General features: G+C 39.9%; 1 protein-coding gene across 4 annotated transcripts in view; it reads right to left on the bottom strand.

The window, feature by feature from the left end:
• The window catches only part of MIER2 (MIER family member 2), a 47,843-nt gene that overhangs the window by 3,414 nt on the left and 29,646 nt on the right, over positions 1-14,783 (bottom strand). For all 4 annotated transcript variants that reach the window (XM_051972415.1, XM_051972414.1, XM_051972416.1 and 1 more), the window contains 3 exons: positions 8,337-8,488; positions 7,158-7,239; positions 6,982-7,076 (listed from right to left, as the gene is read on the bottom strand). In XM_051972415.1, the coding sequence (XP_051828375.1) occupies positions 6,982-7,076; positions 7,158-7,239; positions 8,337-8,488 (329 nt within the window). The remainder of the gene's footprint in view (positions 1-6,981; positions 7,077-7,157; positions 7,240-8,336; positions 8,489-14,783) is intronic.

Raw genomic sequence — 14,783 nt, forward strand, 5'->3', positions numbered from 1 at the left:
GGGAGAAATCACAGCATCCAAGAGCTTGAAGATCCTTCTGTCTAACCTGCACCTGAGCGAGCAATCAAGCTACATTTCTGCCTCTGGCAACTGCTTCCCTCCCACCCTCCGAAGCAGATCATCCAACCTCTGCTTAAAAACCTTCAGTTAGGAGACTCTCACCATCTCCCTTTGAAGACACACGTGATTTCACTTAGAGACAGCTCCAATGGTTAGGAAATATTTTCTCACATGAAGCCTAAATCTGCCTCTGCAGTTTCCAACTGCCCAACTGGGGTTTGGGAGGCAAGGAGAACAAGTCTCAATCTCCTTTACCTGACAGTTCTTTTCACAAATATGTATATGTATGTGTATATAATGGTTTATACACACACACACACACACACACACCTGGTTCTGCTTGCTTTACTCAGAGTCAGTTCAAGTAAATCTTTCCAGGCCTTTCTGAAATCAGCCTGGTCATCATTCCTTACAGAACAATAATATTATTACATTTATATTCTATAGCTTATTCAGCCATTCCTAAATTAATGGGCATCCATTAAATTTCTAACTCCTTGCCACCACACACCTCACACCACACAAAAAGAGCTGCTACAAATAGTTTTGCACACACGGGTCCTTTTCCTCTTTTGTAATCTCTTTAGGATACTGACCCATGGCACTGCTGGATCAAAGGGTATGCCGTTTGAGAACCCTTTGGCATAGTTCCAATTTGTTCTCTAGAAGTATTTCAGCTTATTAATGCCATAGTCTCTGCCTCCTTTCCTTGTCCCCACTAACATGCTTACATATTCAGACTTTGTTTTCCTTCCTCTTCTCTTCCTCTAACATGGACTCTATCCCTTGTTTCTTCCCTTAGGTTGGACTAGGCAGCTAGGACTCTGCCCTTGGCTTCCTACGCATTTACTTACCCTGTCTGTTTCTACATCCGCCCTATGTCATCTATGTTATTTACCATGACAACTGATTGCTATGTTCCACTCCAATCTATCATTAGGTGCTGATGATACTGGCCAAAGACACAGACTTATTTATAATTAAAAGTTTGCTACCTTTCTCCCTTTCAATTTGATAGGTCCCTGGAAGGTACATATAGAGAAAGTTAATGGTTGCAGGTTCTCAGGGCAAAGACCTCTATATCTCTCCTAGGCTTGTCTAACATCTGGTTCTGAGAGTGGGGAAAGGAAGAAATGAGAGAGGCCTGAAAAAGGAAAGATTCCTCTTCCTCTGACTTAGAAGAAAGAAGATAGCAAAAAAATGTCACAGGAGTTGTCTTGCTTTCTTAGTTTTTCTAGTGAAGGAATAGATCAAAAATGAAGATAAGCTTGCATGTTATCTCTATAGCTTCAAGTAGCTCTATGAACTATGACGTAGAGGGATTATTAAGACTAATGAGATAATTTTACAACATCTCAAAGTTCAGCATCTCCAGTTCTTAAGGGAATAAGAGGAGCATGTGATCATGCACAGCTAACTTCACTATGAGAGAAGGAAGAGCCTGACTAGGATTTTTGGAAAATTCTAAGTCAATCTGAACTTAAAATGTCCCAGGAAAAACAACTTGGAACTATCCAAAGAGAAGGATGGCCCACGGGTTCCACTGTGGGCCCTAAGGCAATAACAAAAGAGAAAGGGCCAAAATATCAACAGCAGTATCTTTCATGGTGACAAGAATGAGAAACAAAGTGGGCGCCCACTGACAGATGCCCACGACTGCCTATACAAATTATGATATATTAGTGGAACAGAATATTATTATGCTGTGAGAAATGCAGAATATCACAAATGCCAAGAAATATGGAAAAGATGTAAGAAAGTAAGCAGAACTAGGAAAAAAGACAAATGTAAGCAGAATGAGAATAATAAAAATCAAAACCGTATACTACACAAAGTTAGAATGATAAATGAAATATAAGGATAGTTTTCCTTGTACTCCGCGCCACGTTCGGCTTCCACTGTATGTCACTATAGCCTTTTCAATATGCTGATTAGTTTTACTGAGCCTTTTTTTCCTCCCTTTTAAAAAACTTCTTTATTCCAGGGGGTGGAAAGGAAAGTAATATGAATAACAAGTGACAGAAAGACCAAAGTTGGGAACAGTATTGGAAGGGAAATCTGAGAAGTCCAGACTGAGGTAACCTCTCCAGCTTACTGGGGCTGGCTTCCTCCTGAAGCTCACCTTTATGAGCAGCAGCTGAACTCTGTCAAAAAATTTTTTTTGGATAATTATTTCAATTTCTTTTGTCATCCTTTGCATTTTACGTGTTTAAAATTTTTCTGAGTAAGGATCCATAGTTTTTAGCAGACTCACTGTCAAAAGGATTCAGACAAACAAGGTAAAAAGCCCTCGTCTCAGAGCTGCCCAGAGCCCTAGGAGTCAGCAAAACTTGTCCCGAGTCCCATAGCCAGGATGAGGCAAGAGGTAATACTTTTAACTCAGATATTCCTTGTTTTGAGGCTAATTCTCTAGCTACAATGCAACAGCTGTCTTTTAAAAATAAGAAATTAATAAAAATTTTTGTTTATACCTTTCTATAAATATAAATCTATTCTTAAAAATTAAAAGCAAAATCCCCAAAACTAAGATGATGCAAAGCACATGGGGACTAAGCTGAAATCTCAGCTTTGGGAGTCCTATGGGCCTTAGATTTCATGCCTTCAATGGGGTCTTGAAGTCTCTTTTACTCATAAAAACCTGGGAAGTCCTCCATGAGCTGATGCAAAGTAAAATGTACTGTGTACAAAGTAAAAGCAATATTTTAAGATGATCAGCTGTGAATAATATGACTATTCTCAGCAACACAATGATCCAAGACAAGTCTGAAGGATTTATGATGAAAAATGATGCTTGAGTACAGATTGAGGCATACTTTTAAGTTTTTTTTTTGGTTTATCTTTTCTTTTATAACATGACTATTATGAAAATTTGCATGACTACACATGAAAAACCTTTAGCAAATTGCTTGAAATCTCCATGGGAGGAAGGGAGGGAGAAAGGAAGATCTGGAACTTATAAGTTTTGAAAATTAATGTTACAAATTATTTTTACATAACTGGGAAAAAATAAAATACTAAATACTTAAAAACAAAAAGTCTTTCAATTTTCCACCCAGTCATTTAATGAAAGAGCTAGCTGATGCTACTCTATTTCTAGGGTCTTTCCCAGACCAGACTTTTTGTTTAATTGTAGATTTGGAAAGAAGTTCAGAAGCCAGAGGGCTGACTGAACCCATACCTGAAAAGATGGCCTCTCTCTAATGTCCCTCACAAGTGTGGACCCAGTGTATCTGAAGCCGATAAGTGGGACCTTCCTTAGGTAGATCATTGTATATAGGACAGCTCCTAAATTTGTCCTCTGAAACTCAGTATATCCAAATCCAAATCTCTTTTCACACAATAGCTAAAGGAATACTGTTATCTTGAGCTCCCTCTCTCTCCCCCTTTCTTTTCCTTTGACATGGAGCCTAAACACCTAGCTTTCTGGTCACCTAAGTTGCTCTTGGGGATACTATCGCCAGTTGTCAATATACTAATGTGGTGTTCTGAACATAGGGCCTGATGATATCATCGGGGTTGTCATCTCTTTCTAGGATCTTTCTAGGTCATCTGCCAAATAGGGATAAAAACAGCACTCCCAGGGCTTCAGAAGGGCCGCATACTTTGCATACCTCAATATTAGCTATTCTTACTTCCAACACATGGAGGCTTTTAATAAACCTCCAAGATTATAGGATCAGAAGCTTAATGTAAGAAGGAAATTGAGACCATCTAGTCCTACTCTGTCTCAATTTTAGAGATGAGGAGTCTGAGGTCTAGAGAGAAAGAGCTCTTATCTTATATCAGTGACAAAGAGCTAAAATCTGAACCCAAGATCCCCAGTTCCTGGGGGCTGATATATATCCTCATAATATCCTACTGGTTGAGTAGCTCTGTCCCCCTGCTGATTCCGATTTGGCTTTTTTCCCCCAAATTTTTTCACATTTGATTATCATTAGAATCACTGATGGAAATGTTACAGTAACAGAGAGGGTGCTCTGCTTACATGACAAACTGTAACCATTTCTGCCTTTTCAGCATGTAGGGAAAAACTCAAACAGCTCGCTCCTTGTTCTACCTACAGGAAGGCAGCAAATGCCTCCCAAAGAGCCTCCCTAGGCTTTCAGAAAGAATCACTTTCTTTCATCTTTCTAATCTCAGCTCTCTACACGATTCCATTTAGCATTTTGGCCGGTTCATTTCCAAGCCCTATTCTCCTTCACCTTCTCCACCCACTGTGTCCTCAGGAAACCTCAATTTTCCAATTATCTTCACTTCGTATTCTCATCCGACGATGGCTCTCTCTTGAAGATAGCATGTCCTTTTCTACCACCCATGTGCGCTACTTCTCCAATACCAAAACACATAACCTGGGAGTGCTGGGCAGTATTCCCCCCACCCCCAGCCAGCCTCAAACCTCGTGTCCCCATTTCCTTTCAAGTTCCCTCTTCCACCACCCAACCTGGAGGGCGCCGTTTCCCAACCCTGTGCTGAGGATCCCTTAATCCAGTAGGCCTCACCACCACCTGACTTAGTTTCAATCCAAGACTGTGAACTCTCCAGGTCTCTGGTTGTAATTCCCCGGCCTTCCAACTCCCACCATCTGGCTGTAACCTCCAGCCCCTCAATCCCTCCCAGTTCTTTCAGGTCTTTGACATTTTAAGCTACTCAGTTCAGCACAGAAATGCCTCATATCCTTGAATTCCTTGCCCTCTGGTATTTCTTCTGCCTTATTAATTAATCCTCAAACCTAAATCATCCTTGTCTTTTTTGGAGAATCTGAATTGTGCTAAAGGGAGTCACAGAACCATGTGAATTAAATCTAATATAAATTCACATTTTCTTGCCTTTATCCCGCTACAATTCTTTTATTCACTTTAGACTGAGAGCCCATTTCTTCTCTTTCTTGATTTCGTATCATTTCCTTCACAGAAACTTCCCCCTTTACTTTACCAAGATCCTCTTATCTCCCCTTAAATACCTCAAACCCTTATCACCCAGATGCTTATCTTTGACCTCACTTAATCTACATACTTAAATCTTCTCATTTTCCTACCATGGGCTCCACTACAATCCAGACATTCTTCTCTTTCTTTTGCCTAAGAGCCCAGATGGAGGCTTCAACTCTGGTTATCTCTACTTTCTCACCTGCTCCTCACTCCTTCCCATCCCTTATCTGCCAGCAATCCTGACCTCAACTGCTTTATCCATTCTTTTCTCCCAGGTCAGCAATGATCTCAGAATTACTGAATTCCTCACCTCGGCACTCCTTCCATCAGACTGTCCCCAGTCCAGACCCCCTAACTTTTTCTTCTGGAAAGCTGCTTTCTTGATGCTCTTACCTGTTTCACTATTTCTATTTCCTTTGAGGCTCAATGCTTTCTGTTTTCCCCACTAAGAATGTGTGTCCCCTAGCCTATCTTCTAGGACTTTGTCTATCTACACCTTATCTCTTTTTGAAACTTCATTCGATGCTAGTAATTCAATTATTACTTATACATAAGTTCCTAGATCTAAATATTATTCCCTAATCTCTCAATTAACTTTAGCCCCCTTTCTCCAATTATCTGCTAGATATCTCTATCTGGATATCCTCTTTATATTCAACATATCCTAAAGAGAATCTAATTTTTCTCTCTAAACATATCCCTTCTCTTTACTGACATTTCTCCCAACCAAGCCCAGGCTTACATCTAGTAAATTTTAGTCTGGATTGCTATAACACCTCCTACTTGATTCGGAGATTTCCGTTTCTGCCATTTTGTGACCCCTACCTCCCACCTGTTCTCAGTTCAAACCATTTTACATACAACTGTCAAAACTATCTTAAGGCAAAGATCTCACCATTTTCCTGCTCAAAATACTGTGGTTGTTCCTCATTACCTATAAAACACAAATTCTTTTCCCCAGAATTCAAGGTTCCAATCTATTTTTCTAGTCTTATTTTGCATTAAGCACCTTCGTGTATTCTATAATTACAACCCATTATTCCTTGAACTCACCTTGCCACCTCCATTTTCTGTGCTACAGGCTGTGCCCTAACCCACAATATATTACGCCCTCCCCATCCCCCCTATCTCTGATTTGTGGAAGTCACAATTCAGGCCAAAATTGTGTATATGTTGCTTTTTTTCCTCACTAGCCTGTAAGTCCTTCTTAGGGCTCGGCCTGTGTTATTTTTCAACTCAGTGCTTAGCAAATGGCAAGCGCTTAAGAAATATTAGGGAAATTCCAACCTATGTTCTACTGGGCTTATACCCCAAAGAGATACTAAAGAAGGGAAAGGGACCTGCATGTGCCAAAATGTTTGTGGCAGCCCTGTTTGTAGTGGCTAGAAACTGGAAAATGAATGGAAGCCCATCAACTGGAGAACAGCTGGGTAAATTGTGGTATATGAATGTTATGGAATATTTCTGTAAGGAATGACCAGCAGGATGAATACAGAGAGGACTGGCGAGACTTACAAGAACTGATGCTGAGTGAAATGAGCAGAACCAGGAGATCATTATACACTTCAACAACGATACTGTTTGAGGATATATTCTGATGGAAGTGGATCTCTTCGATAAAGAGAGCTAATTCAGTTTCAATTGATCAAGGATGGACAGAAGCAGCTACACCCAAAGAAAGAACACTGGGAAATGAATATAAACTGCTTGCATTTTTGTTTTTCTTCCCGGGTTATTTATACCTTCTGAACCCAATTCTCCCTATGCAACAAGAAAACTGTTTGGTTTTGCACACATATAATGTATCTAGGATATACTGTAACCTATTTAACATGTAAAGGACTGCTTGCCATCTGGGGGAGGGAGGAAAGGGAAAAATTGGAACAGAAGCGATTGCAAGGGATAATGTAAAAAATTACCCTGGCATGGGTTCTGTCAATAAAAAGTCATTAAAAAAAAAAAAAAAAGAAATTCCAACCTATGGGATACATACCTTGTTTGCCTGTATCAGGTGGAAATTTTTCCCATGGACCCTGAAGCCGTGTTCAAAATTCCTGCATTCTTCATCACTCCATGCACAAAGTTCATCTAATAAGAAAAGAGAGTAGGCTATGGGGTGGGGCTCCAAGGAACTGAGCAGGTCAGGCAGCCACAGGCAGGCCCTCTCACCTCGGATCACTTTCACATTGAACCGCAGCCTCCGAAGTGCCTCTTCCACATTGAAGTTGCATTTCACCAGCTCATACAGGGCCTGGAGACAGCAGAGAGGCCATGGCTGAGTCCCCCACATCCCACACCTCTGGAGCCCCAAGCTGATAACCAAATCGTCACCCTCAATAGCAAATCCCTGGAGTTATAGCCACAAGAGGCCTGGGAGTAGACTCAGGTGTTTCAGGGACTTGCCCTCTGCCTCCTAACTCACCTTTGATGGTCAGGGAGAAAATCCCAGGAGGTACAAATTACAGAGATGACCTACTAATATTATTTGGCCAGCACCTGGATTCCGCTCTAGTACCTCACTTCATTATTAGTCTTGACAGGTACAGCTGTATGGTTGGGCCCCAGGTATTATAAAGTACCTCCAGGTAGGTACAAGAAGAATTATAGAATCAAACACTTGAAGGAACCCCACAAACCAGCTAGAATACCCCTCTCTTGCTTCATTCTACACAACAGGAAACCAAAGTTGAAGGTCTAGAAGAAAATCTATCTATACAGTTAGGCTATAGGTCAAAAGAGAATCCTGACTATCTTCCTTTGATTTGTTACAGACAGAGCTGCACATACTCTGCTTCAAGTACTACCGATGCCTCTCTCACTTGGTCCAGACTCAGACGCTTAGGCTGAACAGAGCACATGGCCATAGCAATGGACCAGAGTCAGGCTTTGTGCACTTGCCAGGCTGCCATGCTGGTTTGGAGAAAGCTCTGGCTGTCTTTTGTGACACTGAAGGACACATGCCAACTTTCCTATACCTCACCATGTGTCACATATACAGAGTCATTGAGCCTTTTGCGAACTGGTTCACATTTACGGGCTATTCTAATTTTGTGGCAGAAATTAGTTCTCTACTCATTTATTCCCAACTAAGTAAATTAAGACAGTTGAGATTTAATTCTTAAGATCATAGGTTTTAGAACCAAGTGGGATCTAATGCAACGCCTTCAATTTTAAAGTTAGAGAAATTAAAGTCCAAAAAGAAACTATGAATTTCTTGAGATCACCTATGTAAAAAAGTGAGGATCTAAAACCAGGTTCTCATATCTAAGCACACAATGCCTTGTTCTAAACCAGGCTCAGGTGACCCAGTCCAGAAGCAGGAGCACTGTCCCTTGCACTCACTCTCACCTGCTCATTGTCTTTCACAGTTACCCCAACAGGGATCTGAGAGGTGGTCATCTCGTCCCACTGCCGGTTCACTGCCCGGTACAGAAACTCTTCTACTTCCCCTTCAGGAAGGACATTAGGATCCCACAACAGCTGGTCTTCTTTCTCATAGACTGAGGAGAGAAGAGAGGAAAGGGACATATTGACAATCAGCCCCAAACAAGGTAGGGGTCCATGGGTCGAAATGCATAACAAGAACTTAAGTTTTTAAGGGCATTGAGCTGGAAAGAATCAGATGCCTACTAATGATCAGCATCATTTCTGGGTGTTTCTAGCAGTATTTAGCAGGGATCTTTTTGACACTTCATTTTACTTGGTTACGCCAAAAACTTTGCCATGGCTTACTACACTTCTCTCGTCCTGACACTCAAGCCACCATCAGCCTGCTATGTCCCTCCCTTCCCAGCCTCATGTGCACCACACTCCAGGCAATTTAAATGTTGTGCCATCTACTAAGTCTGCTAACATACCCTGAATTTAACTACCCTCATTCTTTTGTTCTTGTTCCCTATGCTTAGAACAACTTCACATCCAAGAGAGAAAAGATCTGGAAGGGTCTTATACTTTATTCAATAGGAACAAGATAGGAAATAGGAGGTAAGGAGAGTTGAATGCTACGGGATATTAAGATGTACTCTTCTGAAGAGATCCAGAGAATTGGGGATGAGGGACATTGTGAAAAAGAGGATAGGCAAAATGACAGCTCAGTTAAGTTAGTAAACCAGATGAGAACCCAGTACCACATTTTGCTGTGTCTCAGTTTAAGAGCCTGGCTGCTCAGGCTCTGCTGGAATGGGGAAGAAGTGAGTTCACCTGTGGAACCCACATCCCACCAGCCAATTGTTGATTTTGGAAAGAGATGGTCCCTACTGATCGTCTGCAGTTTCATGTTAGTAGGCAGAAGGATGACCCTATTCCCCATATAGGACAAGTTGCTGCTTGCAGAGCAAATCAGAGTTGTCAAAGTCTCTAGGAAGATCTGACCAGAACCAATTTGGTGAGAGAAGTGACTCTGGGAGAGAATCTACTTTCAAATCTCTCAAACCCTAACTTCAATAGGAAGATCACATTCACAGTCACAAAAGACTATTAGACCCAAAATATAAGGGTCCCCAGAAGGAAAGTGAGGCTTTCAGATGCCAAGCCTACAATGTGAGTTCAAGCCAAAACAGAAAAAAGACATGACAGAACTATTGGCCCAGGAAGGAATACTGCAGGCAATCTCAGAACTTTCTTTTCCTCTCAGAAATAAGCCTGGTCATTATCCAATCTTTATGTTTAAAGACTGCCAGTGGCGGGAAATGCACTAACTTGAGCAGGAGCAAGGATGTCTAGTTTTGGATCTGTTAAGAAGTCTTTCTGGACATCAAATTTAAATTTGCTTCTTCATAATTTCCACCTACCACTCCTAGTTCATACCTTTGGAGTTAAACAAAATAAGTCTATTCACTCCTTCCACAAAACAATACTTTACACACTTATGGTATAGCCCCTATATCTTATCTTTTCCTGGTGAAATATTCCTAATCAATTTTCATACGCCACATCTTCTGGATCCTTCTTGAGAGAAATAATTCTTGATACTAGAGAACTAAGTTGAACTGGCGGGGGGGGGGGGGGGGAAGGAGGTGTAGAGGGGAGGAAAGAGAGTATCACCCATTCAAACATGCCTCAAGCATGCCTCTAAGGACAAGGTCCAAGGAATAAATGGGCCCCGACCTCAACAGTCAAACAGTCCAGAGACTGAATGTTGGCTCTGCTGGTGAGCACATACCTCCACCCATTACTTCCAGATAACAAAATCTACATTACCTTCAGTCCGGCTAACAGTGTGTGACAACCAGCTACCCAAGGGCTCCATTCTGTATCAATGTTTCTGAATTGTAGATTGATCAGACTGAAGTTCCCTGACTTCCACTCCCAGCTCCAAGATACTCAAGCAAGGCGGCCCCTAGCCCACTCTTCCCCACCCTTTCATTGTTCCATTGTACCCCCTTAGAACTGCTGTTCTGTTGTCAACCAATAGCCCTTCATAACACCCCCCAGAATGACTATATTGTACATTTACTTATGTGTTCTATGTGTAGCTTCCTCCAACAAAATATAAATACTCTGAGGGCAAAGGAATAGTTCATTTTGTCTTTGTAACTTTTGAGTCATGCCAGGAACTCAGTGCCTAATAAATGCCTAAATTAAGTCAACCCTCTTCAGGTAAGTAAGGCCCTTCCTCAGTGTGGTGCCTAGAAGAAAACTGGAACCAGAAATGTCCTGGATGTGGTCTCATGGGGAGAATAAGAAGGATCTTCTTTTGTCTCTGTCCAGCACAGGAAGCTTTTCATGATGTCTGTGAAATGGCCCAGGATCTCTCACACCACTCTCATTATTCCAGTATAGTGCTAAGTTTCTTAAATTGTGGGTCTTGACCTCAGAGAGGGTCACATAACAATGTGAGGGGTCATGAAAAATTTGGCAACAGTAAAAGGTATTAAATATTCCAAGATTTAATACTTTATACAAAAGTAAACAACCATATCCATCTCATTCATATGCAAATTTGTTTTCACCTTTAACAAGTGGTAAAATTATATGTCAAAGATTATTTTAAAATAAATTTCTTTATGGTTTGTTATCATTAGATGTTTGATTTTATATATTTATATTCTTAGGGTCACCTAAAAAAAAAGTCTTGAGTGGAGAAAGTTTAAGAGGCCCAGTCTAGCATGTGTGTGCTCATGAGCACCACGATGGGCAAGGTGCCTGTATATACTAAGCCAGAGTGTGACAAAGGCAAATTTCTGAATTTCAGTGTAGGGAGCCAAGGGAAGGAAGTTTAGATTTGTGAGTTCATCAAAGGATGGAAGCTGAGTAGCATCTTGCAAAACTTCAGAATCTCAGAGTTGCTACAGATACTGAAGAAGGTGAGGACCAAAATGCACACCATCTTCTGGCCCATGAAGGCCACCCCTCCAGTCTTTTTTTTTTGCTTTGGACCTGTAATGTCATCCATGTAATCCAATGCAGAGAAACAACTCTGCTACTTAGTATGAGTGGAAGCAAGAAATTAAGTTAACCTGCCTCTAAGATCATAGAGCCAGCATTTGCCAGAGATGGGACTCAAACCCAGGGCTTTCTGATTCCTCCACCAGCTTTGCAGCTTCTAGCCAATGCTGCCTCTCAGTAGCAGTTATATTTTGTCCTATGAGATGTGCCTGTTGAGTTCTAGCTATGTTTTATGTCATTGACAGTGTCAACTAAGAAATTTGCTAAGCATGCTATCTATGTCTTCAAATAAACTAATAAAAACAGGGCCCAACACACATTCTGAGGGATTCTAGTAAAGACTCTCCCAGACATTCATGGTCAGTCTTTTACACCCGATTCCCCTTCATGTACTGTACACTTCAGCCCTGGGCCTTGGTGATGTCCACTACGCCCTACAATGGCTTTGGGACTTTGCACCAGCTGTCTCCCATGCCTGGAAAGCTCTCCCTCCTCACTTCCACATACTGGCTTTCTTCAAGACTGAGTGAATCTCACCTTCTGCAACAGGCCTGTCCTCATGCTTTCCTTCCTACTGGGATGACCGCCCATTTCTCTGCACAGATCTTGTAGTTGCAGAGTTGTTTGTGGGTTGTCTCCTCCATTAGAATGTGAGTTCCTAGATTGTGCTCTTGACTTTCTTTGCATGCCCAGTGCTTGGTAGTATCTGGCCCATAGTAAGTGATTAATAAGTGCTTGCTGACAGAATAACAAAACTATGCTTCAATTTGCATTCAGAGTCCATCAGTTCTTTCTCTGGAGATGGATATGATTTTTCCTAAGTCCTCCAGAACTCTCTTGGATCTTTATATTGAACAGAAAAGTTAATCTTTTCCATCTGTTTATATTTAAACTATTGTTACTGGGTAGGCCATTCTCCTGGTTCTGCTCACTTTACAATAGTTTATATACCTTTCTAGGTTTTTCTGAAGTCGTCCTGCTCATCATTTCTTACACCATAATGAGATTCCATCACATTTATACATCACAATTTGTTCAATCATTCCCCAGTTGATGGGCATTCCCCCTAATTTCTAATTCTTTACCACCACAAAAATAGCTCTTATAAATTTTTGCAAATAGAAGCCCTTTTCTTTTTTCTTTGATCTTCTGCTCTCTTTAGGACACAGATCTGGGAGTAGTATTTTTGAGTTAAAAGGTATTCATAGCCCTTTGGGGAGAATTCCAAATTGCTTTCAAGAAAGATTGGATCACTTCATAATCTCACCAACAATACATTAGTGTCCAAATTTATGTTTGCTCTTGATGAAACTATGTTGATCTCTGCTTTCTTTTCTAAAGGTTCATTAAACATCCCTTTATTAAATTGCAGAATTTTACTAAGAACTGAAGTCTAAATAACTTGCCCATAGTTAAAAGATTCTTCTTCACTTCAACTACAACTGCTCTTATCCTATCCACCCTGAGCAAGTTTTATATTTTTCTTATGATCCCCCTCTTTCCCTACAAACAATTTTAAAAACAATTTTAATGGATTAGCTTTTTCAGCTAACTTCAACTTATTCTTATTAAACTATGCCATATTTTTGGATTTATTCTCCATTACCTGCTCTTACCTCCATCTTCTGTACATGCTTCTTAAAACCCAAAGTAGGGAAGAGACAAGTAAAGAGGGTAGAGTGAAAAGTCACAGCTGCTAAATCTTCCACAAAATGTCCAAAGAAAACAACAAAAAATTCTGAGCAAGGAAACAATTAAAAAAAAAAAAAAGTCACTCTAAATAATTTTCCCAGCCCAGGACAGCTTAGAAAAGGGGCCTGGCCAAGAATGTACCAAATACACTTTGGACAGTGAGGAGACCCAACACCTGGTTAGAAAGAAGTGAGGGAGTAGGGGCCCTATCTCAGAGCACAGATCAGGGAATCAGTGATTATATCCAGTTCACCCCACTTTGGAAGCACCAAAAACTTAAAGAAGCCTCTACTGAGCTGAGAAAGCAGAATGACATAAGACAAAAAGTTTGGACCTGTCAGCCATTCCCCTCTAAGAGGTGAACATAACCCAACCACAATATATTAGTTCAAGAAATAGGTTGGAAAAAAATTCAGCAAACAACATAAGAACTTGATCAAAAAAGAACTTTTATGGTTACAGGAAAGCTTAAGACACAAATTCCAAATACAATGATATATAAAAGTATTTACAAATAAAGCCTCAAAAAACCCAAAAAAACCAAAAAAAAACTTTTGCAGACTGAACCTAAGTCCAACAAAAATTCCTAGAGTGCTATAGAAAGTGATAAAAGGGGGAATTAAAAAATTAAATAAGCACAGTAGAGGAAAAATTGGCAATATTAATGAGAATGAGGAAAGAAAATTATTTAAAGAGAATTAATAGTTTGGTAAAAGAGATATATTTAAAAATATTGAAGAAAATAACTCCTTAAAAAAGCATAATTGCCAAATGACAAAGAAGGTACAAAACCATATTAAACTAAATTTCCTAAAAATTAGAATTGGTGAAATAGGAGAGAATGACTGTATGAAACATCAAGAAATAGCAAAACAAGGTCAAAGGACTGGGGGGAAAAAGAAAACATGAAATATCTCAGAGAAAAATAACTGACCTGAAATATAGATCAAAAAGAGACAGTTTAAAAATTAAGACTATCTGAAAGCCATGATCAAAGCCATGATCTATTTCAAATGATTAGAATGTAAAATTGCTTACATATCTAATAACCAGAGTAGAAATTAAAAGAACCTACTTGATAATTTCCTGAAAGAATTCCCAAATAATATAGCCAGGAATATAGCCAAATTTCATAGCTTGAAGATCAAGGAGAAAATACTACAAGCACCAAGAAAGAAATCATTCAAATACCACAGTAAGGATAACATAAGATTTAAAAACTAGCACTATAAAAGAGCACAGGGCATGGGATGTTACATTCTGGAAGGCAAAGGAGTTAGGATTACCACTAAGAATAATTACCCAACAAAACTAAGTTTTAAAAGAGAAAAAATGGACATTTCATGACATAAGGAACTTTCAAGCATTCCTGCTTTAAAGACCAGAGCGGAATAGAAAATCTGACAAATATAACAAGATAAATATGAATGAAATTATAAGGGAATTAATAATTTTAAGTTGTTTATATTCCTATATCGGGAGATGATACATTGTGATTCCTTTAGCATCATTAGGACAGTTAGGAGGAATCTACTTGGAGAAGAAAAAAGGGGAAATTATCTCACATTAAAAAAAAGTGTGAAAGGAAAAGTTTCTATAAGGGAAGGTAGTAAATGGAGGAGGAATATGGGCAACATTTGAACCAATTTTTCATCTGAACTGCTCAAGGAGGGAAAAAATATAGACACCAGACAAATACAAACAGATATAAAAATG

This window comes from Antechinus flavipes, chromosome 1 (genome assembly GCF_016432865.1).
Source record: "Antechinus flavipes isolate AdamAnt ecotype Samford, QLD, Australia chromosome 1, AdamAnt_v2, whole genome shotgun sequence".
Taxonomy (NCBI): Eukaryota; Metazoa; Chordata; class Mammalia; order Dasyuromorphia; family Dasyuridae; genus Antechinus; species Antechinus flavipes.